The following is a 27,216-nucleotide window of genomic DNA, read 5'->3' as shown; positions in this document are numbered from 1 at the left end:
TAGGGTCTGCCATTGCAGAACCTGCGTGCAGTCTGGTACTGTCATGCTGGCTGGGCAAGTGCACCCACTTGCCAGCCTCTAAACCTTCCCTTAACTTCATATCAGTCACCCCTATGGTAGGCCTGAGGGCAGGGTGCATTGTAAGCGTAAGGTAGGACAAGCCCTGATGTGTGTGGCATGTCCTAGTAGTGAATTACAACCCAATTCGTTTTTCACTATTGCAAGGCTACCTGCTCCCCTTAGGCCAGAATGGGCTGCTGGAATTATTACACTCTATAATCCCAGCAGGCTCAGGGAACATGGTAGAGAGTCATGTTTAGTATGCCTGAACTCAGAATAATAAAATACTTCTTTTAGTAAAGTTTATTTTAATATCCTGGGTTTGCAAATGCTACTTTTAGAAAGTTAGCATTTGCTTGTCTAACCATTTCAGCCCGCCTCTGCTCTTGTGTGTATCTGGCTGTCTGAGTGTGTGAGTGACAGGGCTGGGTGTCGACAGGTGGTGAATGGCAGGATGACACCTTAGTGGGAGGTGGGAGTTTCCCCTGAATGATGCATCAGGCTGTGCTCTGCCTCCACAATGCTGGCTCCACCCTCCTGGGGAGCGACTGATGGCTCAGCCTGCACCTGGACCAGGAAGGACCGAAGCTTGTCAACAAAGTGCTCAAGCTGCCCCTGTCTTCACAATGCCGGCTCCGCCCCCCTGGGGAGCGGCTGATGTGCCTGCCCTCACACTGAATGCAGAAGCAGAAGTACCCACCACAAGTGCTCAGGGACTGAGAACAGCTATGCAAAGGCCCCCCCTGGCCTGTAAGAACAAAAGAAACTGGGTATAAAAGTAGGAGCCCTGCTCCTTGTAAATTAGATCCTGTTTGTGCTACAGAAGAAACTCTGCCCGAAGAGAAGGACCTGGAAGGACAAGGAGGAGTGCTGTCTCTGGCCTGTGTCTGGTGCCTTGCTGCAGAAGGAGAGGAAAAGAAGAGACTACAAGAGACTTTTGCTTTTTGAACTTTGTGCCAAACTCTGCTGAAAGATCTCCAAGGGCTTGCCTGTGAACTTGCCCCCTGACCAGCGCCCCAGGAACAGTGGGCGCTACCCCTCTGAAGGAAGCTGCTGCTAGCGTGTGCTGTGTGTCTCTACAGCGCCGAGTGAAGAAGACCTGAGAGCGCTGTGCCCGCCGCCACGCTCTCTGACAATTCGTGCAGCTGTGTCCTTCCCCCGACCACCGTGACTGTGACCTGATCGTGTGCCAGCTGCAAAGTGAAGACCGGCCCCACGCTGGTCCGAGCGCCGTGACTGTCCGCGCCGTGCCGCGCTAACAAAGGAAAGGGAGGACCTGCCCGGTCCAAGCATCGCCGCCTGTGTAACCCCCGAGGTACAGGCTGCCCCGCAAAGACCGGCACTGCCAGGATTGTGCCCCTCATAACTCGGGCGCTGAGACCCCCTGGCCCCCGCAGCTGGGAAGTGATTCGCTGCCGGGCCTCGCCTGATTTGGGCCCCGCGCTTCGTGAAGTGCGCCCCCCTCAGCCCCGCCTGTTGCGGCCTCTCCCCTTCAGAGGACGAAGTGAACCTTTTCGGAAGAGCCCGTGATCCCATCGAGCACCGCCGCCCGCCCGGGAAGCAACGCGACGTGGGACAGCTCCCCTTGAAGCCGTCCGCTTCAGAAGTCCAAGGTACTGTGCTTTTTGTCCTCACGGTGCGAGCGTCCTGCAACCGAGCTCGCACCGCGCTGCCCGCTCCCCAACGCGAGCCGCCTCTGAAACCGAGGCTCGCACTGCTCCTGGTCCTCGAGGCCCACGCGGGAAGCGTGAGCTTTGGCCGGCCGGGCCCGATCTCCTCTCTGAAGCGAGCGGAGACAGCGGAACGCGCATTGAGGCGCTACAAGACACTAAACCTTGCTGAACCTGGGCAGAAGGCCCAAAAGATTGCTTATTGCTAAGAAAGAACTGTGGCAACTTGAAACTAAGTAAACTGGAACCGCTATTGAAAGTTTGACAACTGTATTTACAAGCCTGCTTGAAATTTATATAAAGAATATATATTTTTACAAATACAGTTTGGTGTCATTGTGTGGTGGGTTGGTTGTGATGGTGTAATATTGCAAATGTTTAACCCTATGTGCCCCAGAGATTAGCCTGAGACTGCTTAAGCCACACTACCTAGAGGGTAAGCAGAGGTTGTCTTGGAGGTAACCCTCAGCCCTGACGAGGAAGAGAGAGTCCCTGCTTGTCGCTAGTGCTGCACTGCGCCAACTAGAGACTCCCCTTCCTACAGATGGCTATTGTTATCTCTGCCAGGAAGTATTGACACTTTTTCCAGAATACAGAATTTCAATTGGCTTACATTGTGTCTTGCTTCATTGAAGTGTACGGCTGTTGTAGATTTTTCGTTCTTCAAGCGGATGTTGCTTTTATGTTCAATTATTCTTGTTTTAATCTTCCTCTGGGTTTTGCCCACATATGAGAGGCCGCACGGACATCTTAACATGTAAATAACGTTGCTGGTGTCACATGTTCCTGTGACTCTCAGTTTTACCTTTGTACCTTTGGTAGGGTGGTTTATTACGTTATTTTTGATGATTGCTGAACAATTGCCGCAATTGTGACATGGTAAAGTGCCTTTGTATACATTCTGTTCTTGATTTTTTGTTTCTTTAACCAATTCTTTTAAATTCTTGGTTCTTTCATATGCGAAAATTGGTTGACTTTCAAATAAGCCTTTAAAATCTTCCTCTAGAGGTAACATTGGCCAATGTGTGTTGATTGACTTTTTGATTTTTGTGCTGCTTGTTGAGAATTTAGATACGAAAACAGTTCTTTGATCTTCCCTCTTTTCTTTAGTTTTTAGTTCTCTTTGTAGTTTGTCCGCTCTTTCTGATGCCGAATCCAAGATGGATTGGGGATATCCTCTATTTTTTATATTTTTCCAAGGTTTCTTTTTTATGTTTTTGGTACAGGTCATTGGTTGAAGCGATGCGTTTTATTCTCAACAATTGTGAGAATGGAAGGTGTTGTTTTAATGGCGCTTGATGGAAACTTTTGTAATGGAGTAGGTTGTTTCTATCCGTGGTTTTTGTGAATACACTTGTTGTGATAATTCCATTTCTATTGATCAGTTGCACATCCAAAAACTATAGTTTTTCTTTGTCGATAATAAATGTGAATTGTATCCTTTCATTTATCTGATTGAGTTGATTCAAGGCATTGATGAGACTTTTTTTGTTCCCATTCCATAATACGAAGATGTCATCAATGTATCTTTTATACAATATTAAATTCCTGGTCCATTCTTCGTTGTTTAGTATATGATCCAACTCATATCTGTACATGAATGTATTTGCGTAGGTCGGCGCGGCACAATTGCCCATGGAAGTACCCGACATTTGCACAAAAAAGTTATCCTCCCATTTAAAGTAGCTATGCTATAGCGTAAAGTGTAGTAATTCCATGAGGAATACTTTTAGTTCTTCTGATTTTTCTTCATGCATTAAAAAACTCTCAACGGCTGTCATGCCCAAATCGTGTGGTATGGAAGTATAAAGCGATTTTACATCTATACTTGCCATAATCATATTGGTGGTGACATTGGCTTTTTCAGCTTCCAAAATGTTTAAAAAGTGAGTTGTATCTTTGATATATGTGGAGCTGGTTTGGACCATATTTTGCAGGTGTTTATCTAAGTATTTTCCCACCGGTTCATGTATTGATCCAATTGTGGATACAATAGGTCTTAATGGCGGTGACATGGCATGTTTATGTATTTTGGGTGTCATATATATGTAAGGGATGGTGGGGTTGTCTTTGATGAAGTACTCTTTTTCTTTTGGACCAATGGTGCCTTGATCCACTGCTTTTTAGGTCGAGCTCTCTCGACCTATTGTGGCCCAGTTCCTCCTCAAGGGACGTAGATTGGTGCACGAGCGCCGATTGCACATCGTGGACGCGCATCATGCCCCGCCCCCCCCAGCCGTGCACATCTTTTGCTCCACATTCCACATTCACAGTGGCAGCCTCTCACAATCACGCACGCACGCAGCCACACTCATGCAGACACACGCACGCAGACAGACACACACACACACACACACACACACACACCCACCCCTCCTCCCCCCTCCCCCCCCCCCCCTTACAACTAGCCCGCCCGCCCGCTCCACTCACCAGGCTACAGACAGGCTCCGTCACTACAAAGACAACGTCGGAAACGTCAGAAACGTCAAATGTTTCACTAATCTCAGAAAATAAAACTCTGTGCGTGAAGCCAAAGGTATTGATCGTGTTCGCGAGGATAGCTTCCCTTTGATCCTCCTGTTATCCTAGGACATGAAGCGGGAAAACTTCTCTATACAAAATGATTTCGGTTGTTTTGACCAAAATGACATGTGCCACGCCACCAACCTGTAAATCTGCACATATTGCGTAGTAGGACGAGCTCTTCTCGTCTCCCCCAGGCGTTGCAGGAAGAGCAGACGGTACCAACGCGCATGCGCGTGCAGAGAGAAGTACTTCGTGCACTCTCAGCAAGTAGACGTAGACGCGCACGAGGAAGGACTAGAACTGTGTGGCTAGAAGTCCGTCTTCTGTTTGGGAAGAGAGGAAAGGTTCTCATTGGTCATTAATAGAAGTGGGCGGATAGAATCATAGGCGTTGACTGTATTCAGGGCAGGGAGCCCTGGGACAGGTTACCGGGGGTGCTGGTCTTCCTCCCGGCCGGGGATGGCGGAGGCCGCACCGGAGCCTCCACGACCATTGGAGCTGGCCTTCTCCTATCTTGGTCTCTCGGATTTACGCTCATGCTCCCTGGTGTGCCGACCGTGCTACCGCCTGGTGCACGGCGAGGTGTGGCGGGGCCTATGTGCCCGGTGTCTAGGCGAGGAGGGTCTGCGGGGAGACGTGCTGTGTGCACTGGACACGCACGAGCAAGGTGCGGGGTTAGGAGCCACTTGGCCGTTTTCTCATTGAATTGGGCAGGGGAGGCTGCGAAAGACCGACGACGTTCCATCAGCTGGGAATGTTTGCATTCTCCCTGCTCCTGAAGGCTAATTACTGAAGTGTACTGTGTGGGTTTAGTATGGGCCTAGACGCTGCAAATCCGACATCACTAAAATGACCAGTGCATGAGGGAAGTCCCTCCGAGGGGCTTGAGCGATTACGTCATCGGGGGGAGGAAGAGGGGTTTGTATAGCCGTTGACAGCCAGGCCAAGTGATGGCGGGGACACCTCAGAGATAGCATACACAATAACAGTGATCTTTGTAATATGACCTTGAACCGTGAAGATTCCACACTTTATTCTTTGTGCATCTCGGTCGGTATAGCGGCATGACTTGCTGGCTTTACCTGGACCGATCACCATGTTTTGTAGTGTTTATGCCAATTTACTTTACTTATGACACTGGGAACGGACATGCAGCTCGCGGAGATTACACCAGACCGCATCTATGTGTTGAGCGGAAGGGGGAATATGCAAATGATGCTGTTAAAGCAGAGCTAGAGTCACCATTTTAGCAGGAATGTGTCGGAAGTATGCAAATGAGTACTTTAGCTCTGCGGTTGACTTGCTTTTCTGCAAGGCTAAATATAGTTATGTTGTGGAATATTTTTATAGCTCAGCGTTTGCCAGTTACTTGGCCTACTGGCTATGTTTATTTGACCTTTTGGTACTTTCTTCATAGAAAAGGTGCTGCTTGCGCATAAACTACCATCTAGCTGTTTGAGTGACAGCAAAACTTTACTTAATTTAAAAAGTTGAGACCTGTTTTTTTTTTCTTCTTCAAATACCGAGATAATTAATAAATTAGTGTTGCAGTAGGCTGGGGACTGCTTTAAGCAGGTAGCCCAAGTTGTCCTTGCCTGCTGCCATTATCATAAAGGTGTTTTAAAAGGTATATCATTACCTTTTAGTTCTCTTCACAGACATGTAGCATTTGGCTGCGTGTCAGAGCTCATGTTATATACGCAGAGTGGTTCCTTTCATCCAGGCCTCTCCAGCCACTGCCTGAAGAAAGTCCCGTTTTTATTTTGGATCAGGTGAGTGGAGTATTTCAGTCATTAGTTTGTTAGTGTACCTCCATAAAGAGTGATTCCCATTGCAGCGCTTACTTAGTGAAATGCCCGTACACATATTCTGCATTAGTCACATTTGTGCTTTACACTGTTTCCCCGCACACAAGCTGATGTGGCAATTAGAGCGATTTTGCACACTAATACGATTTTGCACCCAAATGGGAAACCACAACTCTGCTGTTTTTACCAGAGCACCCAGAAATTATTTTTCATTTAAAATTGACTGTATAGCCGAATGTGATTTCTGCACCTACCAGTTTACCGTATTTGTACTTATGTTGCACCAGGGGTGATTTTTTTTATTTTTATTTATTTTTTTACATTTTAGTTTGCTGTCATCCAAATGCGGTGTCATCCTTATGAGTGCTTTTGACACCATATGTGGCATCTTCCTACTGACTTTCTCTGCACTCATTAGTTAACTTAAATATGATCTACACGTTTGTCTTTATAGCAAGGGGAGTTTTGCACCCAACTGTTTGTGCACCTAAATTAAATTTTTACACAAATGTGGGTTTTGCCTATAAATGGTATTTGTGCTTCTGAACTTTTGCACACTATGCTGCATCATTGGTGATTTTATACCTCGGTGGGCTGTCATCCAAATGTGATCTCATCTGATCTACTCATTTCCCCCCAATGCGACGCCTTACTCCTGCATTCTGTCTCTGCATTGAGTGATAACCCATAGCTGCGATTGTTGCACACCAAATCTGCTTCTCGAGATAAATAGCCTCAATCTTTCTTGGGTGAACTTATAACCACCACTTCTAAAACAGAACGTTTCTCATCAAATCAGTCTAGATTGTATGCAGCAACACCTCGTAGGTCTCAGATACTATGAAGGGCCTAAATGCTTTTGTCATGGATGGGTGAAGAACCACTTATACCGTACCTACCACCTCCACTCACCAGGACTCCACTTTCTTAACCTCTTTCACTCCCACCACATCCTTAAGCAGAATTTCTGGGAATGAAATAAGACCACCTAATGCCAGCATAGAGAAAGGTAGTCTGGATCAGAATTTGAAACACGACTCCTATACAGACGCAGACATAGGCATGATTCACAGGAGCTGTGATTACTTGCGGCAGTCTTCATTACAGCCACTTACAACTGACCAGAGTATAAAGTTCGAAATTAATTGCTTGACATCTAATTTAACCTGGAATGCAGGACATATTTTAAAGCCTGCAAGCCACTCTATGCTACCAGTTTCCCCTTCCTAGTCATTGCATCCCTAATCCTTCAAACCTGTTACATTTGCTAGCATTGCTCCACACGCATTGCCACTAATGCACTCCACACACCTGAATAATCTGTGATCAGATAGCACAACACCTGTTAAGACAGCCCTTACAGCAAGACTTCCTAAACACAATCCTAGATCAATCCACCCCAAACAATCTCAGCTGAATCACCTTCCCTCAATTTATTGACCAATCTAAAATTACATCAAATCTCCCCTCTAATCTGTAGATCTGTGATCTCTAATTCATCTTTCATATCCGTCCTCACACAGGACTGTGGCCATGACTATCACAATAATGGAAAGTGGGTTCTGCTCTGAACTCTATACCACTCTCGTTCCTCCAGGATGAATAATCCCCCAACTCGATAGGAAAGGAACTAGTAAGGTAGTTAAAGTTCCTTTAATGCAAACTAATGAATTCAGTAAACCCCTCCGATTTTTAATATGCACAACCCCTCAGCCAATGATAAGAAAACGGCTTAATTCTTGGGTATATATCAGATTCCCATAGAAACATGTGTTAAGTTCATTTCTCCTGCACGCACAATCTCAAAGGCCATGAAACTTGTCCTTCAAACTAAGAGCGTGATTTAGAGTTTAGCAAAGTAGTACTGTGTCACAAATGTGATAGAGATCTCATCACTTCTGTTAATTCATACTTTTTCAGCTTTCTTTGAGTCATGTACAAATTATACATTTTCTTATATTGTGTTTCACTATTCTGAATAATGCGGCTGATCTTTGGAATATCCTGACACAGCCTCTGCTATTGATGTAATGGAACACGTTTACCCAATACGGTATTTGGTCATGTAAGGCTGATCAGAGCATTGTTTTTCTCAGACAATTTAGAATTTATATTAGACATGTGGCCGTAATTAGTGCAAAAAAGTAACCCATCTTTTAAACTGTATTAAATCTCTCAGGCTGCCGCGCTATTCTTTTGGAAAAACGCCCAATGATTCCGCTGCCAGTATGGCAATCTTCCTGTATGATAGTGAAACAACAGTTTTTTGTTTTTTTGTTTTTTTTAGGTCTCAAAAGACTTAATCTTACCCTGCTAAAAAGATCTCTGGGCATTCTACAACTTCCTTCTTCCCATTTAAAAAATAGCTCGTCCTTATGACCCAGACCCAAATCCTGGTTGATTATAAAGTGGTTCGCTGAAGCAGGGCTAAAGGGGAGAGCAGAGCGAATCAGATGAGCTGGGAGGGAGAAGGCAGACTAGATGTAAGGCAGAGCAAAATAGGGTAGAGAAAAAGAATGGCGGTGCCGGACGGAAAACGCAGAGCGAGGTGGTTAAAAAGTCAAACCAGGAATATAAAGGAGAGCTAGGGGAGAAGCAGAAAAGAGCTGAGACAGCGAGGAGAAAAAGTAAAGCCAGGATACAGCAAAGGGCATAGCAAGGGCGCCACAAAGAAAATAGGCGCCCATCCCCTATTTGGGTAGTGCAAGACAGCAGTGGGTCCCTCACACCCATGGGCTCTGGTGGCACAGACCGATGCATCCCTAAATGCTTCACCCCTTAATTGAAGGGTCAAAGAAAGGCGGCAGGGGTAAAATAAAGAGAAGAGAGAGTGCATCCAGACATAGAGCAAGAGAGGTGTCATATCAGGGAGACAAAAGAAAGAGGGAAGTGGGGTGAACTGAGAATAGGCAGTGGAGGAAGGCTAGAGGGGACAGAGACAGACGAGCAGCAGGGGGTGGAGAAGTAGGTTTCCAGTGGTGGGTACTGAGAAGTGGCATCCTTAAACATTTTGGAGACTCACACTTATTTTGTCCTTTAAAAACGAAGCACTGATAAATTGTTAATTGTTTAAAGAAGCTGCTTGGTTTTTGTCATGACTCAGTGGTGTCGTCAGCCAATGCTATTTTTTCTTGTTGTAAGTTGGCGCTTCATTGCATATTTAACCAGGCCTGGGGATGGTTAGCAAAGGTTTTGTGTTCCAGGATTATAATTTACTTTTAACATAAATATTGGCTCCAATATCCAATGTGTGCATTGCCCTTGGGCTGTCTAGAACCGTCTGTACTGGCTAAATGTTTCAAACATGATATTACAAATTACAATAACTTTTATTTAAGTATTAATTATTAAAAAAAATAAAAGCCATTGTTATTTGTAATATCAATACATCCAAATCACGTAAATACAACACATATTGCATTACAAATGCTATAGGTGTCACATTTGCAAAAGTTAAAACTATTGCCATTGTAAATGCCAAAGCTATTAATTTCGCTATTTTCAAAACCAACACATAAATAAAAACATTGCCATTCACAATACCAATAGCTCAAACTTTCCTAATGCGAGACCTATTGCATTGTAAATGCTTGTTGTACGATGTCTTAGAATTTTGGTAAATTCCTTGGTCGGGTCTGTATTCATACATGTATACATGTTTTTGTCTTCGATGTGTAATTTCACATTCTCATTGTAGAAACTAGTATCCATTATGACTAGCGCTCCACCTTTTTCTGCTTGTCTTATAGTAATAGATTGATTGTTCGCCAGATTTTTTAAGATTTGTTTTTCTTTTAGCGACATGTTAGAATGTTTAGGTCTGGGACGTTTGAATGTTTCTTCAATTTCTGTCATAATTACTTTTTCAAATGGATCTAAGACTTTATGGCTCACTGGGGCTGTAAATTTGCTTTTGGTTCTCAATCCCATAAGGGTGTTCTCAGTGTCTCTCACTGTAGTTGGTGGTTCTATAACGTTGTTGAAAAAATGTCGTAGTCTGAAAGATCTGAGGAATTTGTACACACATACTTTAGTTTCTAATATGTTCGAATGGTAAGTGGGAACATAAGATGATCCTTTTTGTAACGTGCGTAGTTCCGAATTGCTGGTTTGATATTTCGATATGTTTATTACTAAGTAGTACTAATAGGAAGAGCCCTTTATCTATATCTGCCCCTATATACAAATCCACGCAAGCCATGGTTTATAGCGCCACTTAAATCCATAGGAGTGACATGTTTCCAGAGGCAGCAAGGCTTCTGAAGAGTGACACTAGGGAAATACTAGCCTTGCGGTCTCGCACTGCCCCTTCAGTGCCGGGAACCAACAGAAGAAGACCCTAGATAACTGCCAATCCTGATATTTATTATTTAATCTGCAGCGAAAGGTCCCAGTGGAACCCCCCACCCGGTGTCTTCCCTCTTTTTTCTGGTTTAATCTTTTAATGCAGTTGTTGGGTTTTAAGTACTTAGAATGTCCTTTTTATTGTTTGAATGATCATGAAGTTTTCTTTTTTATTTATTCATGATATTTTTTTGTTGATTGAGGACTATCTACTTTACTTCAGGGGAAATATGTATTGAGCGTAGTAATGACGATAACTGGAATCAACTATTCATCCTCTCAGAACCTACGATTCTTTTTAATACACTGAGAAATGCATTTGTACGACGATTTATTGATACTGATACTGCATATTACGTCTGTAAGCATTTTATGGCTCGATAGCCGAAATAAAATATTTAGGGCCAGATGTACGACAAGATTTTGCATGCGCAAATGGGTTTTAGACCTGTTCACGCACGCAATAAACCTATGGCCCATGCATCAACTCTATCTTGCTGGTTGCTGTTAATTAGCGACTTGCAAAATAGGGTTAGCAACTCTCTATTAGGAAGGGGCATTCCAAGAGCGTCCCTTTCTAATAGCGAGTCTGAACTCTACGTGAGAATGCTTTGCGACCGCAATTGTGGTCTTAAAACACTTGCCGTTTACCACCCTCTTTAAGAGGGTGGTAAACCATTCACAAACGAGAAGGGGGCCCCAGGGCACCCCTCTGCCTTTGTGAATGGAGGCGCAAACATTGTTTCAGAACAGGCAGTGGACCCAGGGACCCCTACCTGCCCTCAGAAAATCGAAACAAAAACGTCTAATTGTTTTTTTAAAATGCATCCAGTTTTCTTTTAAGGAAAATGGGTTGTAATGTTCATTTAAAAACTGCTTTATTGTAAAAGCAGTCCCAAACGTGAAGGTCTGCTGATCCCAGCCAACGGACCAAACATATGCATGTTGCACTTTTCACGCTGCAATTTAGTGCTGGTAGCATGATTAGCGCTGAAAATCAATATGAATGGCACCATGCAGTGCGCAAGCACGTGCGGCTATTTGGGTTGATTTTGCTTCCGCTCAATCAAATGTACTTGAGGCGCGGGCCACCACTCGAGAAGCAGCAAATCTACTCGAGCGACAGCCCACTGCTCGAGAAGCAGCAAATCTATTCGAGCGACAGCACACTGCTCGAGAAGCAGAAAATCAACTTCAGTGACAGCACACTGTTCGAGAAGCAGCAAATCTATTCGAGCGACAGCACACTGCTCGAGAAACAGCAAATCGAATTGAGTGACAGCACACTGCTTGAGAAGCAGCAAATCTACTCGAGCAACAGCACACTGCTCGAGAAGCAGCAAATCTATTCGAGCGACAGCACACTGCTCGAGAAGCAGCAAATCTACTCGAGCGACAGCCCACTGCTCGAGAAGCAGCAAATCGACTTGAGTGACAGCCCACTGCTCGAGAAGCAGCAAATCTATTCGAGCGACAGCACACTGCTCGAGAAGCAGCAAATCTACTCGAGCGACAGCCCACTGCTCGAGAAGCAGCAAATCTATTCGAGCGACAGCACACTGCTCGAGAAGCAGAAAATCTATTCGAGCGACAGCACACTGCTCGAGAAGCAGCAAATCAACTTCAGTGACAGCACACTGTTCGAGAAGCAGCAAATCTATTCGAGCGACAGCACACTGCTCGAGAAACAGCAAATCGAATTGAGTGACAGCACACTGCTTGAGAAGCAGCAAATCTACTCGAGCAACAGCACACTGCTCGAGAAGCAGCAAATCTATTCGAGCGACAGCACACTGCTCGAGAAGCAGCAAATCGACTTGTGTGACAGCACACTGCTCGAGAAGCAGCAAATCTATTCGAGCGACAGCACACTGCTCGAGAAGCAGCAAATCGACTTGAGTGACAGCACATTGCTCGAGAAGCAGCAAATCGACTTGAGTGACAGCACACTGCTAGAGAAGCAGCAAATCTATTCGAGCGACAGCACACTGCTCGAAAAGCAGCAAATCGACTTGAGTGACAGCACACTGCTCGAGAAGCAGCAAATCTATTCGAGCGACAGCACACTGCTCGAGAAGCAGCACATCTACTCGAGCCACAGCCACCACTCACAGAGCAGCCCTCTGACTGTGACCGCTCATGACCACCCGAACTGCCCGTGTTTGAAAATCACATTAGAGGGACCAAATCTTGCACGCACTCGCCAGTACATATTTTGGAGCATCAGATCAAAAAATTATGCCACGGGACAATTGATGGAAGTTTGCCGAAACTCTGCGTTACAAATTGCAACAATTCCTTGGGCAGAATGAAACATTCTGCCCACATTGCTATCCCTTCTCTGGTCAGCTTCAAGGTAGCTACAGAAGAAGATGAACTAGACTATTCCTTCTCCAAGGAAAGAAGGAACAAACAGCAGTGAGCCTCCTGGTGTATTTCAAGGAAGCTATGTTTGAATATCTTGTGATGGTGACGCAGGAGCCGAGTTTGAGTTGACCACTCCATGCTCCACAGGACACAACGCTAAAGACACGCATGTGAGGTACATGTTCAGTGGTGGAGCTAGACACGAGGACCAATTAATGGAGGGGATGGTGAAATACACAGGTCCGACTTCAGGCCTGAGGGCACAACAAGCTACGTGGGAGGCATTACATGACTTTGTATTTTATGTAAAAGGTACTAGTTTTTCAGACAGGTTGGCGTAACTAAGGTGAACTGAACAGATGAATGAGAGAATATGATTAGGGGAATATTTAACCTTTGCCCTCATTTGTGTTATCATCGGTGACTTATTTTTGCCAGCTCCAACCACTTATTGCCCCCGTGGCTCTCAAACTAGTCAATCTTTCATTGAAATCAGCCTCTGTTCCAAGGGCGTGGAAGCATGCTAAAATCATTCCACTGCTAAAGAAGCCCTCACTTGACCCGGACGATCCTGGTAATTACCGCCCCATATCCCAGCTCCCTTTTATGGCGAAGGTGGTGGAGGCTCATGTAAATTCCATCCTGTCTAGATACATTGACAAGAATATCTTTGACCCTTCCCAACATGGGTTTCGCCCCGCCACAGCACTGAATCAGCTCTCCTCGCTGTCATGGAAACTTTCCGAAGTCGGTTTGATGAAGGTGACTCCGCGGCCTAGGTCCTGTTGGATCTAAGTGCTGCTTTCGACACGGTGTCCCATGCGATCCTTCTCCAACGTCTTTGGACAATTGGAGTCAGAGATGAGGCCTTGGACTGGATTCGATCCTTCCTGACTGGGCGATCGTTCCAAGTATTTGTGCCGCCCTTCCATTCGCAGGATTATGCCCTGTGTAGGGGGGTACCTCAAGACTCTATCCTGAGCCCACTTTTATTCAACCTGTATGTGGGACCCTTCGCAGAGGTGGCCAGAGGCAGGGGGTTGTCCCTGGTGTCGTATGCAGATGACACCCAGCTGGTGATTGCTTTTTCACAAAAATGTCGCGCCAACCTTGATACTTTCAAAGAGGATCTATCTATTATCTCTGACTGGATGAAGGCTAATTGCCTTCAACTAAATGCCAGCAAGTCCAAGATTCTACTGTATAGGAAGGACCAGGAGCTCTGGTCTGAGCAGTGGTGGTCTGAACATCTGAAACCTGCTCCGTTATCGAAGGAGTCGGTAAAGAACTTGGGTGTCTGATTTGATTTCGGATTAACATTTGAGAAGCAGACAAGAGCTGTTGCTGCTGTATGTTTTGGGCTCCTGAGAGGATTGAGGCCTCTGCTTGGTCTCTTTCCGCCTAGAGTACGCCAAACCATCACGAGAGCCTCCATTCTTGCAAGGCTTGACTATGGCAATGCCTTATATCTAGGTGCTAATAAGGCAAGTATCAAACGCCTGCAGAGGGTCCAAAATGCGGCAGCGCGCATGCTAGTGGCACTCCCAAGATCTCAATCAGTTGCACGAGTGCTTCTGAAATTGCACTGGCCGCCAATTGAAGCCCGTATTCAGTTTAAGGTGCTGTGCATTGCGCACAAAATCCTGAGTCATCAAGCCCCTGTTGGGCTATCAGGCCTGTTGAAGCCCTATGTGCCTAGGCGCGCTCTGCGTTCCGCACACCATGGTTTGGTCTGTGTCCCTCGAGTGAAGATAGCAAGGGCTGGGGGTCGCTCGTTTGGCTTCATGGCGTCCAAACTTTGGAATTCCCTCCCAGCTAGCATTCGAGCCACACCCAATCTTCTGGCATTTCGGAAATCACTAAAAACATGGCTGTTCCCCACTCTTTAATACTTGGTGCTTGTAAGTCTCCCTGTCTCTTTCCGCAGGTTTCTGGTTGCGCTGGGACGCCTCGTTGCTGAGGCAGCCATGCGCATTACAAATCCTGTATAAATAAATAAAAATCATTGTGGACCCCAGTGTTGTTTAACCCCTTCGCTGCGGCGGCAATTCCACCGCAGCGCTAGGGGGGGCCTGAGCGGCGCTCGCATGCTCGTGACGGAGCGGCTCCGTCACGAGCCGGGGTTGCGCTGTGCTCATGACGGAGCGGTTCCGTCATGGCCCCGCCCGCTAAATAGAACGCGAAATCAGCGCCGCGCAGGCACGGCGGCAGGACCATGACGGAACCGCTCCGTCATGAGCACAGCTCAGCCGATGCTCATGACGGAGCGGCTCCGCCATGAGCATGGGAGGGGCTTACCCACCTATCTGTGGATCACGCCTACAGTCTACAATATTCAACAATCTACAGTGCAGGGAAATCTTTAGTTAAGTTCTGGAATACACATTCATGCCTTATAAGTGGCCTCATTACACAGTTTATAGCGCTGTATTATATTCAGTGAGCATGGGTACATGCCCAGAGACATGCATCGATGGGTCATCTATTGTGAACAGAAGCTTTTCTCATACATATTTTGCCACAGACTTTAGATTTATGCCACAACTTACTTTCAAACAAGTCTCTGCAGTAGACATCGTGAAGAAATATAACCTCCTAAGGGGTTCACAGATAGACCTGGTCCTTTAAACCAACAAAGAAGAAATTGGCACAGAAGCTGTAATATAAAGAAAACATATTTATTGACCTCACATGAGGGGGACTACGTCACACAGTACCCTCAGGCAATTGTAGGAGACAGTCTAAGGAGTACAGAGAACAGGGGCCTTATATGTGCATAGGTTACATTAGTCAGCATACAACCAAGGGGAGGTCCTAGCATGTACCAGCATGCAAAATACCTAATATGGGTTATACAAAATGTGCTTGCTCAACAAAGTGGGAGGAGAGATATTTCTCCTTACATCAGCAAGACAAGCCTGACAGTTGTATACTAGGAGCAGCTGCATTCTAATAGCTTGGCCTCTCTGAGCATGTGCAAGGCTCTGGAAGAGGGAGAAAGCACATGGCAAGCACATGGCTAAGTAAACTGGCTGCAAAGTAAAACATGGATTTCAGCTCATGCTAAGAGATCCCTGCAATCTTTAACAATCAGGAGAGTTCCGCCTTTACCTTGTTTGCACTCCATCTTGATAAGGGCCTGAAGAGTATTGCTGATATGAACAATCTGAGACCCCTAATATATGGCTTTGGAATATGGATCACAGCAGCCCTAGAGCCTTTCACGCATGCTCTTTCTGAGTCGTCAGTCTGAACAAAGTCTCTGCAGTCGGACGACTCAAGTATATGAAACATGCTTTGAGCTGCCTGGGATGGTAGAAAATATCCAATCGAAACAGCTGAGGCTTCCTCTATACATACCTGCGCCCACATCATGTCTGTCAACATACACATGCCTCAATCCAGTACAGATATGTGATCTAACCCTGTCTGTACAGATACATGCACCATATCCCTGCCTCTAGAAATACATGTCTTAACTCTGTGTATGAATGTATATGGTTCCTAAACTGGTATCTAACAGTGTTGTCACCTTGCTTGCAAACACACATCTGCACCAAGTTATCTCTAAACACACTTGTGGCCCAATCTTTCTAAATATACATGTGCCCCTAAGCCTTTCTTTAAAGGCACTTGTCCTAACCATGTCTACCACTGTATATGAATCCTAGCAGTGACTCTACCCAAGCCTTTACACTTACAGGTGCCCTAATCGTATCTCTCACCATATGTGAGCCCTCACCCTCCTTATAAATGCACATGTGCCCTAAACTGGCATATACATGAACAAGTGTCCAAAACCTTTCTCTAAGTATGCATGTTTCCTTACTCTGTTTTTAAACATATGTATGATCTTATACTGTCTCTAAACATGTGTTCTGTAAACCTGCCTCATTGCATACATGTGCCATAACCCTATTTGTACACACACATGTGCCCTAACCCTGCCTGTCATCATGCATGTGTGCTGACCCTGCCCACAAACAGACATATAAGCTCATCTTTTTTATATAAAAGTGGGTATGATGTGTTTCTGTGTTGGCGAGCCTCACTCACAAGATGTTCTCTGATAATGTGCCTTGTTTTTTGTTTTTTTGCAGCGTCACATATTTGGATGCTTTTGCCCAAAAGCTGCAGCTCCTGATTCTCCAGTAGAGAGCTCAATAGATGCCAAGGAAGAAAGGTCAAAGGTTGTGCCAATGGACTTCCTCGAACATTTTGTGTCATTGAAGGAACCCTCACCAAGGAAGGGGCCAACCAATGAAACAGAAGAACTGATAAAGCGCATCATCAGTGAGATAGACCATATGGTGCCCAAGGTATCCTTCACACACATGGACCAAACGACGAGTGTTGGGAAGAGCCGGGTGTCCATCTTGAGCCCCAAAGACAGATACTGCGTTGGAGACAACCTGACAGTGCAGCTCGACATGTTTGACTACTTGGGCAACCGGAAGGCATATGGAGGCGACTTCCTTCGAGCCAGAGTCCACTCGCCAGATCTCGCGGCTGCCGCTTCTGGGAGGATCACTGACTTCGGCAACGGATCATACCAGGTGCACTTCACTTTGTTCTGGGAGGGGAAGGTGAAGATCTCCCTGCTTCTCATCCACCCCAGCGAAGCTGTGGCCGCTCTGTGGAGGGGAAGAAATGCTGGATTTAAATATGTGAGTCACGCTGCGAAGTTCAGCAGTCCAACGCAGAGCATTGACACTGCATGTGGGTATGACCTGCAGACCACAGAGGAAGTGTGCGAATACATGGAGAAGAAGGATGAGTATCCCTTCTACTGCATCAAACCTCCACAGATGTCCTGCAGCTCCATGACCCATGTGGCCAGCTCTTTCACGCGACACTCCTACCTCACCGACCTGGAGAGGCCGCTCTTCGACAGGTAAGCCCTGCGTGTCATCTAGAGTTACTCCTTTGAAGTTATCATGGTTCCTTTCTCACCGACCTGGAGAGGCCGCTCTTCGACAGGTAATTACTCCATGTGCTTTCTAGAATTACAGATGTTTTCTTGGTCTTGTTGAATGCTTCCAGTACTTGGGTAGAATAGGGGGTGGTGAACCTATAAGTAACACCTCATGTTTCCGCATTGCCTTCAGATTGACAGACATATTATTTGGGCTTCTATCTAATATTTACCTCCTTAGGGAACTCAGCCCTGGTGAAGATACCCAGGAGGGCTCTAGCCACTACAGGGGCAGTGGCAGCTCTACAAGGAATATTTGGTGGCATAGGTCACTACCACCAAGATAAATCTGTTCCCTGGGGCTGTTGATAGGGTCTGGGGGGCCACCAATGTCAATCCCGACCCTCTCAAAGGGATACCCACACCACTGGAATAGGTATCAGGGGAGCCTTTTTTGTGCCCCTGCCTTGCCACTGGCCTGGCAGGTGACACAGGAGTGACACAACTCATTGACTCTCTCCAACATCTGGGGCCAGTAAAAGTGATAGGCGAGCCTCCCCCAGGTCTTTGTCTGCCCCGGTATCCAGCTAAGGGGATATCATGGGCCAGATTAAGGAGGAATTCCATGTACTGTTGGGGGACCAGCATTCTTCTGGTACCCTGCTTTGGACTCCTTTGCCTCGCTGTACACAAGGACCTCCTCCCAGTGTACCTTATATGTACCACTGGTACCCCCGTGCTCCTGCCTGCCAGCTAACTGTTGCACGTCTTCTAGAGTGGGGCGTGTCCTTTGTCCTTGGCTGAGGTCTTCTCTAAAGGGACCTCCTGCTCCTGGAGGTTTGCTAACTCTGGGAAGACTACTAGGGCAGCAGTGCCCTCTTGAGGTGCCAGGCCTTCCGTCTGAGGATTGGTCTCCTTCTGGCCCTGTGGACTTTTAGAAGGTCAATTGCCATCCTCCCTGCCCCTTTTCCTGGCTCTTGTTAATGTTAATGTTAATAATAATTTATAGAGCGCACTTACACCGATTGGCTTCATGGCGCCACCAGGCTCAGTAGTATGCCATCCGAGATATGTTTAATTGTATGCTTGCTGGAACGGCCATGTCTAAAATTGCAAAAGGTCAGTGCTGGACCAAATTTCCAATGCGAAAGAATTCCATAGTTTAGGAGCGAGGACCGCAAACCTGCAGCCTCCTTGACGTGCTCGCTTTAATAAAGGAGTAGTGAGGAGTGAGAGGTGGGCAGATCGAAGATTGCGTGAAGGAGTATGCCTAAGTATCAGACTGTTAATAAAAGCAGGGCTGTTGCCATGCAGAGCTTTAAAAACAAGGCAGCCCGTTTAAAAGGCACATCGCTGGAAAATGGGAGCCAATGGAGTTTCCTCAACAGAGGCGAAACTGGATGCCATCTTGGTTGTTGGAAAATCAACTGGGCTGCATGATTTTGAACCAGCTGCAGCCGTTTAAACAAATAAAGTGGCATATCCAGATACACTGAGTTGGCATAATCCAGATGCGACAGGACAGTGGCAATTATAATCTGAATCAATGCATCGTGAGTGAAGAAGCGGTGAATCTTCCTGACCTTACGCAACTGGAAGAAACACTTAGAAATCACAGTGCCAACCTGAGATTTCAACGTGAGTTGATTGTTGAGGGAGACTCCCAATGTTTTTGCCGGAGAGGGAGAGGGGCCTAGCTCTGGTGGCCAATAGTGTGGACCCCAGAATCTATGGCTATCTCCGGTCAGGACAAGCTCTGTTTTTCCCGGATTAAACTTAAGATGGTTATGGTCCATCCACTGTTGTATATATAGCATTGTATCCTGAAAAACCTCTACAGAACTGTGCGAGCCGTCAATCTTGAAGACCAACTGTAGGTCGTCAGCATAGTTGAAGACTATCACCTTTATTCCTTCAAGGATTGAATCAAAGGGGCAACATAAATATTAAACAAATGAGGGGAAGAGTCGAGCCCTGTGGCACTCCACAGGTAATTTTACGTGGGGTGGCCAAAAAGTGCCCTTGATGTACAGCCTGAGACCGATCATCCAGGAATGAGGTAATCCAACAAGAAGCCGCACCTTGAATGCCAGCAAGTTTGACACGGTCGGCCAAAATAGCATGGTCGACCGTGTCAAAGGCGGTGGATAGATCCAATAGTAGCAACGCCTAAGGAGAGCCTTTATCAGCATGGTCCCGAAGAGTGTCCAAGAAAGTAAGAATAACAGATTCTGTGGAATGTACAGGCCGAAACCTTGCCTGATGGGGATCAACGCATTTAGACTCCTCCAGAAAATTAGAACGGCATTTGGCTACATAGGCCTCTAATACCTTTGCTAAGAACGGTTGCAAGGAAATAGGGCGATAATTAGATAGAAGCGTGGGATCAGCTCCTGGTACCACCAATGCTTTCTTAAAAGCCAAAGGGACATGACCAGATGAAAGAGACTCATTCAAAAGGGTGAGTACAGGATCTGGGAAGGCTGCAAGGCAGTCCTTAAGTATGTAGGGCGGGCAACAATCAGAGGGAGCACCTGATTTAACTTTCACTAAGAGATTATGAAAGGTTTCAGTATTAATATTAGGAAAATTACTTAACGTACTATTATTTTGAAACAGAGCAGATGAACTCGGGATAAGTGGATGCTTGGGTATATCAGCCTTGATAGCAATAATTTTATCAACAAAATAATCATTCAGGGAGTTGCACAGTGCTTGGGAAGGCAAAGCCTTCAGCAAAATTCTCTCTGGATTAGATAGCTCATTAACTATATTAAATATATCTTTAGCGTTCTTATTAGAGTTGAGAATACGTGTAGAGAAATGGTTAGCTTTGGCTGTGAGTATACTTTTCTTATATTCTTTCCTGGCTACGATATAGAGAAGCTTTTTATCAGGGCAGTACTTTGATCGCCACTGTCTCTCCAGTTGGCGTAATGCTAATTTCTGTTCTTTGAGTTCAGATGAAAACCATCTCTGCGCGTTGGTATGACAGGCTGATTTTAGTCTTTTAAGAGGAGCATGCTTATCACTGGCATTCAATAGCCATTCAGAGACGTTCGCTTCTGTAGTGTCAATATCTGTGCCGCAGGGCGGGACAGTTTCAGATAGCATGCAGAGAAACTCTTCTTTGTTCGCAGTATTTCATTTCCTAGCGAGGCCACCTTTAATCATGCTGGTTTTCTCAAAGGAAGGGAATTTAAGTGTAAATTTCAACAGATGGTGGTCAGACCAGCTGCAAGGTGCAATGATAGGGGTAGAAGTGATCAGGCCTTTTGTCCAGACTTGGTCAAGAATGTGACCTTTCTGGTGAGTGGAAGATGAGACCTGTTGAGTAAAATTTAAGTTAGTGAGAAGGTCAGTCATTTCAGCTGATTGCGGCCCTTCATGAGGATCTTTGAGCCAATAATTGAAATCTCCCACAAGAAGAAACTTATCATGGTCAATTATAAGTTTAGCCATCTGTTCGCTGAATGCCAAAAGAAAAGGAGGCATCTGATAAGGGGGCCTATAAATGTAAACACAGGCAAAGGAATCGAGAGAGGATTCAAACTTTATTACAATATTCTCCGTATTCTTCAGAGAAAGGCATGTCAAAGAACAAAACCTATATTCACTGCGAATAATAGCTGCCACCCCCCTCTGGTTTACCAGGCTGGCAGTTTGCGTGAATAATATAATAGTCGGCAGGGATGGCCGCCAGCATATCAGGCGCTGAGTCAGCAGTAAGCCATGTCTGAGTCAACAAGAGAATGCTAGGTTTGTCCATAAGCAAAATAGAAAAAATATCCAACTGTTGCTTAACAAGGCAACGGGTATTAAGATAATAAACAGATAGAGATGTGGCCCGAGGTTTAGCCTGGTTCTCTGGGAAGTGCTTGGGTCTATAGAAGACAGAATTTTGGGAAAGGTGGTCCCTTTCATCAAGATTTCATGTTCAGAGAAGAGATAGAGTATCACAGGTGGGGCGCGAATAAATAAAATGTAAACATTTTTGCGTTTCTGAGTAAGTAGTCAAATGGGCATGATGAATAGCCTTCTGGGCCTAGCCGGGTGCGGACGGGCGCAGACGGGCTTAAGGCCTGGGACATTGTTTCAGGCTCCAGGCTCCAGAACCCTTAACTCTTCCCCTGGGCATCCTCGTTTAGTTAGTTACACAAAACCAAGCTGCATGGCTTCTTCTTTAATCCGCTACCCAAGCAGAGATTTCCAGATCATTGCCTAACAGACACTCCACTGGGATGGCAAGGGACACGGAAACTTTCTTTGGGCCAGTAACTCTTCCCTACTCAAAGTCAACAACAGCCGTGTGTCAATCGCCGATTCTCCACGGAGGCAGAACACTGCAAGGTCCCAATGCCCACTACTCAGAACACACTGCCTAATAATGCAGCTGCTCCAGGAAGAGGTACAGGGGTTAGGGACAGAGAAGAGACGCTCTGACTGGTCCTGGACTCTCTCACTCCTGCTGAGTCTTCTGTTTTAACTCCTCTTATTGGGAATGGAAGGTTCCTAATGCACAGAATGGACACACACTTAGGACTAACTCTTAAACCTGCACTGTTACAGTTTATTCTATATTTCACATAAACCCCCTCCCCCCCTACCAGGATCTACTAGAGTCTTGTTTCTCTTCTATTTGTTAAGGTAGCATCTGTTTCACTGTTCTTTGGTTGAAGACACCAAATGCACACAGGAAATACAACTGCAAAATTATGTATACATTTCCACTCACCCTTTAATAGACTTGTAATGATTTAAACAGCCCCCAGCTTGTTTTATTTTTATTTATTTTATTTTGAAGGTTTTATATAGTGTGAACCAGACTCTTGTGAGTATCAGAGCGCTTTACATGATAAGTAGAAATATATATAAAATATATTACGATATAGTGAACCATGCAATAAGTAAGTACTATATACATCTAGAACAAGACAAGGCAGTGCGATGCTAGTGGAAAATGGCAAAGATATAACCGAAGGACGAATATAAGCGAGAAAAAGCAAGTAATAAAGTACAGCGAATAGAACAAAGAGTTCCCTTGGAATGAGCCATGAGGATAGCTTTCACTTCTCTTTTGAAGGATGCCGGGGAAGGGTTCATTCAAGTTTTACTGGGCAGAGCGTTCCAAATCCTTGGAACCATACTGGAGAAGGACCGGTTATACATTTTTTTCTTGGCAAACCGCTGAGGTTGTAGGAGAAGAGTCTTGGCACTCCTGAAAGCTCTGCTGCCCGCTGAGAGCACCCGTTTCTGTGCTGGGTATTGTGGGGCGTTGTGGTAGAGAGCCTTATGTGTCAAACAAGCAATTTGTAGATGAATTCTAGCTTCAAACGGTGGCCAGTCAGTTGAGGGCTCTCAGGTCTGGGGAAATGTGGGCATTTCTCTTAGAGCCTGTATTGAGTCTCGCAGCTGAGTTGATCGTGGCTCTTAGCAGGGCTGTCGAAGACCTCGGGAGTCCGCATAAGGTTACTGCTCCGTATTCCAAGCGAGGGATAACTAAGGCTTAAACAACTTGTTTAAAATCGAAGGCGGGCAGATAAGGTTTCAGTTTTCGTAGGGTCTTTAGGTGGAAGTTGGCTCCCTTTGTTGAGGCACTGATGTGTTTTAGCATTTTGAGGGTATTGTCCAGCGTTACCCCAAGAGATTTTGCTGAGTCGACTATGAGCGGTTGTCCATTGAGAGCTGTTAGATGCTTCATCCAATCTGTGACAGTTTGAGTTTTGTTAGGAGGGGGGCGATTACAAGGAATTCCATTTTGAGGGAGTTAAGTTTCAAGTGGTTTTCGGCCAGCCAGATTTGGTTTTTTTGTAGAGTGGAGTTGAGTGATTTGATGTCTTCCAGAGAGTGAATTTTGATGTAGATTTGGGTATCGTCAGCATACATGTGGAATTGTATCTTGGAAAGGCTGCGAAGATCGGTGAGGGGTTCCATGAAAAGTTTGAAAAGGGAGGGAGAGAGGGAGGAGCCTTGAGGAACTCCCAGCGTGACAGACGAGGGGAAGGACAGGGATTGGTTGACCTTGCAACTTTGGTATCTGTTTTGTAGGAAAGAGGTGAACCAGTTAAAAACACTTCCAGATAAACCCATTCTGTGTTTCAAGAGATTCAGCAGGTTGTTGTGTTTGATGGTGTCAAATGCTGATGACAGGTCGAGTAGGATTAACATACAAGCTTCATTTTGGTCGAGAATATTTAGCGCGTCATCTAATACATGTGTCATGACTGACTCTGTGCTGTGACCTGCTCTGAAACCAGATTGATTGTTTCAACCTGCTGAACCAATTTCAATGTGACAGTTCAGTTGTATGTTAACACATTTTTCCAGAAGTTTAGCTAACAAAGGGATGTTGGAGATCGGGCGATATTTATTAGGGTCAGTGGGGTCCGCAATGGGTTTCTTAAGGATAGGCGAGACCTGCCCCGTTTTCAGGGTGTCTGGAATGGATCCTTGCTGAAGGGAAGTATTAATAATCTTGGTCCAGAGGGGTAGTAGGAGAGGAGTGAAGTCTTTTATGTAGTTTGCCGGGAGCGGGTCAGAGAAGTGATTGGATGGTTTCAACGCGTTTAGCGTTTTTAGTATGGTATCTTCACTGTAAATGTTGAAGTGGGACCATGATGCATTGTTTTTTAGTTTAAATAGTGGGAGATCATTAGCTGGTGCAGCAGCAAGGGACAGTGATGGGTTCTCCTTCAGGCCCGAGATTGATATAATGTCCTTGAGTAGGTTTGATTTAATGGATTCTGTCTTAGAAGCGAAGAAGGAGGCAAATGTATCACAAGTGAGAGTAGCGAGAGGGTTGGTGTTAAGGACGAAACGCGTTGGCTGTGTCACTGTCAAAAACTGATGTTTATGATCTTGATTGTACAAATCTTTCTGGTACTGAATAAATGAAATTTTGAAATACCTTGGCTGTTTAGGAATAGATTGAACACTTTATCTCCCTATGTATTGAGTGGTGGTGCACCTGGGCTTTTGTTTTAATATCAGGAAATACTGCTTCAATTTGTGTAATTTATTGAGCTATCCAGAATGGAATTTGTTCCCGATTTGCAGGTAACTTACCAACGACTGAATGTAGAGTGTGTGGTGTGATTTTATTTGTGTTCCCCTGATAAGGGGGACGATGTGGAATCCTTATTGCTGGTTGGACTGTAAGAGTCCGCATGACAAATTGAACCAATTGTCTATAGATTTTTATTAGCTCTTTTAGTTGAGTCAGTAAATCATCATTTGACATGTCTTCGGTGTCGGGGTGAGGTGTATAGCTGGATAAGACCGGCCAAGTTGCTCCAGGTCTACCTAGTGGACCGAGCCTGGTAATGTTATTTATATGTTTTAGGGCGCCTTTAGACCAGAGCGCATGCTCTTGGTATGTTAAGCGAATTTCAACATCCTCAAAGGGAATGTATTCCATTGGTGGATCATCTACTTTGTAGAAGTGAAACAATGAGGTTACTGATTTGCTTCAGGGAAGATTATCCATGAATAGAATACCTTTGTCTGGTGATATTCATGTGCCTCTATCACAAGAACTATCCTACCACCTCTTGCTGATAGGCCATTTTGTATGAGTTTTATAGTGATGGCTTTCCTTAAATTTTTCATTAAAGCTTGTTGTGTCAAAAGCTTGTACGGCGTTGTCGCCTGTAGCTCCACTGGCCCCAGGTTTGTTATCCCCGTTTAGGGACATTTTGTTGACTGAAAGTTTGAAGAGCAAGTTTCAAGGAAACAAAGAAAAGTTGCACAATATTTCGGAACACTGTATCCTTCAACGTTGAACAAACCATAAACTAATGCATAGGATTTTCGTCCTACTCAGCTATGGTGGATATTTTATCCTTTTACCCACTCCAGACGTTTATTGGAGTATTACGGAAAAAAGGGGTCTCTGAGAAAAGCACGACTGAGTTACTTTAGTATCTAACGTTAAATTAGAGCCTTACCAAACGTTGGGCACCATGTAGTGTAGTTCCTATATTCCCAATAGGCTCTGTGCATTGGAATAATATATCCTACAGATATGACGTAGGACTGAGGTCAATTAGGTCTCTATCGAATATACTAAACTTAATTGTGAGTGCCAGCTAACTCAGAGGTCACTAGAAACTTTCTCGAATTCACAAGAAGGGATTAGTTTCTGACAACTGCATAACATGACAACTTTGTTTCTCTAGGACTATAACAAATATCTTCAGAGTCGTGGAAACAATAGATAAGTATTTCACTCAGTTAATCGTGCATGCTTCGTTTCTACAGAGTTGCAGAGAAATAGTGAGACAGGCGTTTTCAATAAAAAGGGTTTATTGAACAGTCTTCTTTCTCATGTAAAAGAGGTGAACTGCTACAATCGTAAAACAGAATGCAAAGTATAATGCGTACAGCGAGAATAGTATTATAAAATAATACTGTAAGAGCATTGTATGGTTTCTAAGCCATATAAAAAAACATCCATAAATACACAAGCTAAAATACTCAACTGGTGCTTCTAAAATACGCCTACCCCAATGTACCGAACCTAGGTCTAGTACGAGGGAAGAAGTAAGTATGGTTTTTTAGCATAGGTTTAGTTTTCCAGGAATCTACCAAAGGTATCTCTAGGTCCTAATTAAGCATGGGCGAATTTCACAAATCTGGCGTTCGCGAATTTTGCGAATTTGCGAACTCGCAATCCACAAAATCTGCGAATTCTCGCGAATTTGCGGATTTTTTTTTGTGTGTTCGCAAGGATTTCTGCCAGTTCGCGAGGGTTTTGTACCAGTTCGCAATTGCGAACTTACATGTCGGCTCGCAATGGTCGCGATTATGTTGTTTCTACGTCTGGTTCATCATCACAGGTTCCCAGCACCCTCTGTTTCACCCCTGCCACCCTATGTTTCACCCATGCCACCCTCTGGTACATCAATGCCACCCTCTGGTTCATCATCACTGTAGATTATGGGGGGAAAAAGCAAGCACACCTGCCCTGCTTCAACTGACATGAATTAATTTGGGGTTCATTTATTGATGTGTCACTGTTTTAAAATTCCAGTCTGGCACCTGCTTCCTTATCTGTAATTTGCTTTCTGTTGCAGTGCAATTTTTTTTCCAGGACCTTTGTGGCCTACTTCTAGCTATTCTATGAGCCTGCTGTGAGGGTCAGAGCAGGGTCATACAATTGTTGCAACTAGCAACTGAACTCTGGAAGGACCCCAGTCAGGAAGCACTAAGGGGAATGGTTACTAATGATGAGTTTGAACTTTTGCATCTGCTGAATGCTTTCACTTTTGCAAAACTCGTTTTTCTGCAAGACAGCATTACAGCAACTGTAATGCCCCAAACAAGCTTACTTGTGAAAGTTGATTTCTAATCCAAAAGTGATCCAAAGAAAGTCAAAAGGCCTCAAATCCAAAACAGTGCAGGCAAATGTCAACCTGAGGAGTTATTCTGATAAAAATCATCATTTTCAGAAGGTCTATGCTGCTTGCTAGTGGATTTCTTGTGCAGAATTGCAATTTTTTAAATTTCGCGAGTGCGAGATTGTTGC

At 45.1% G+C, this 27,216-nt stretch overlaps 1 protein-coding gene across 1 annotated transcript in view; it reads left to right on the top strand.

Moving 5' to 3' along the window:
* The window catches only part of LOC147709919 (NXPE family member 4-like), a 374,539-nt gene that overhangs the window by 264,469 nt on the left and 82,854 nt on the right, over positions 1 to 27,216 (top strand). The window contains exon 3 of the mRNA XM_086925569.1: positions 16,876 to 17,669. Coding sequence (XP_086781695.1) covers positions 16,876 to 17,669 — 794 coding nt within the window. The remainder of the gene's footprint in view (positions 1 to 16,875; positions 17,670 to 27,216) is intronic.

Source organism: Lissotriton vulgaris, chromosome 6 (genome assembly GCF_964263255.1).
Source record: "Lissotriton vulgaris chromosome 6, aLisVul1.2, whole genome shotgun sequence".
Lineage (NCBI taxonomy): Eukaryota > Metazoa > Chordata > Amphibia > Caudata > Salamandridae > Lissotriton > Lissotriton vulgaris.
This window is presented reverse-complemented; position numbering and strand designations above follow the sequence as displayed.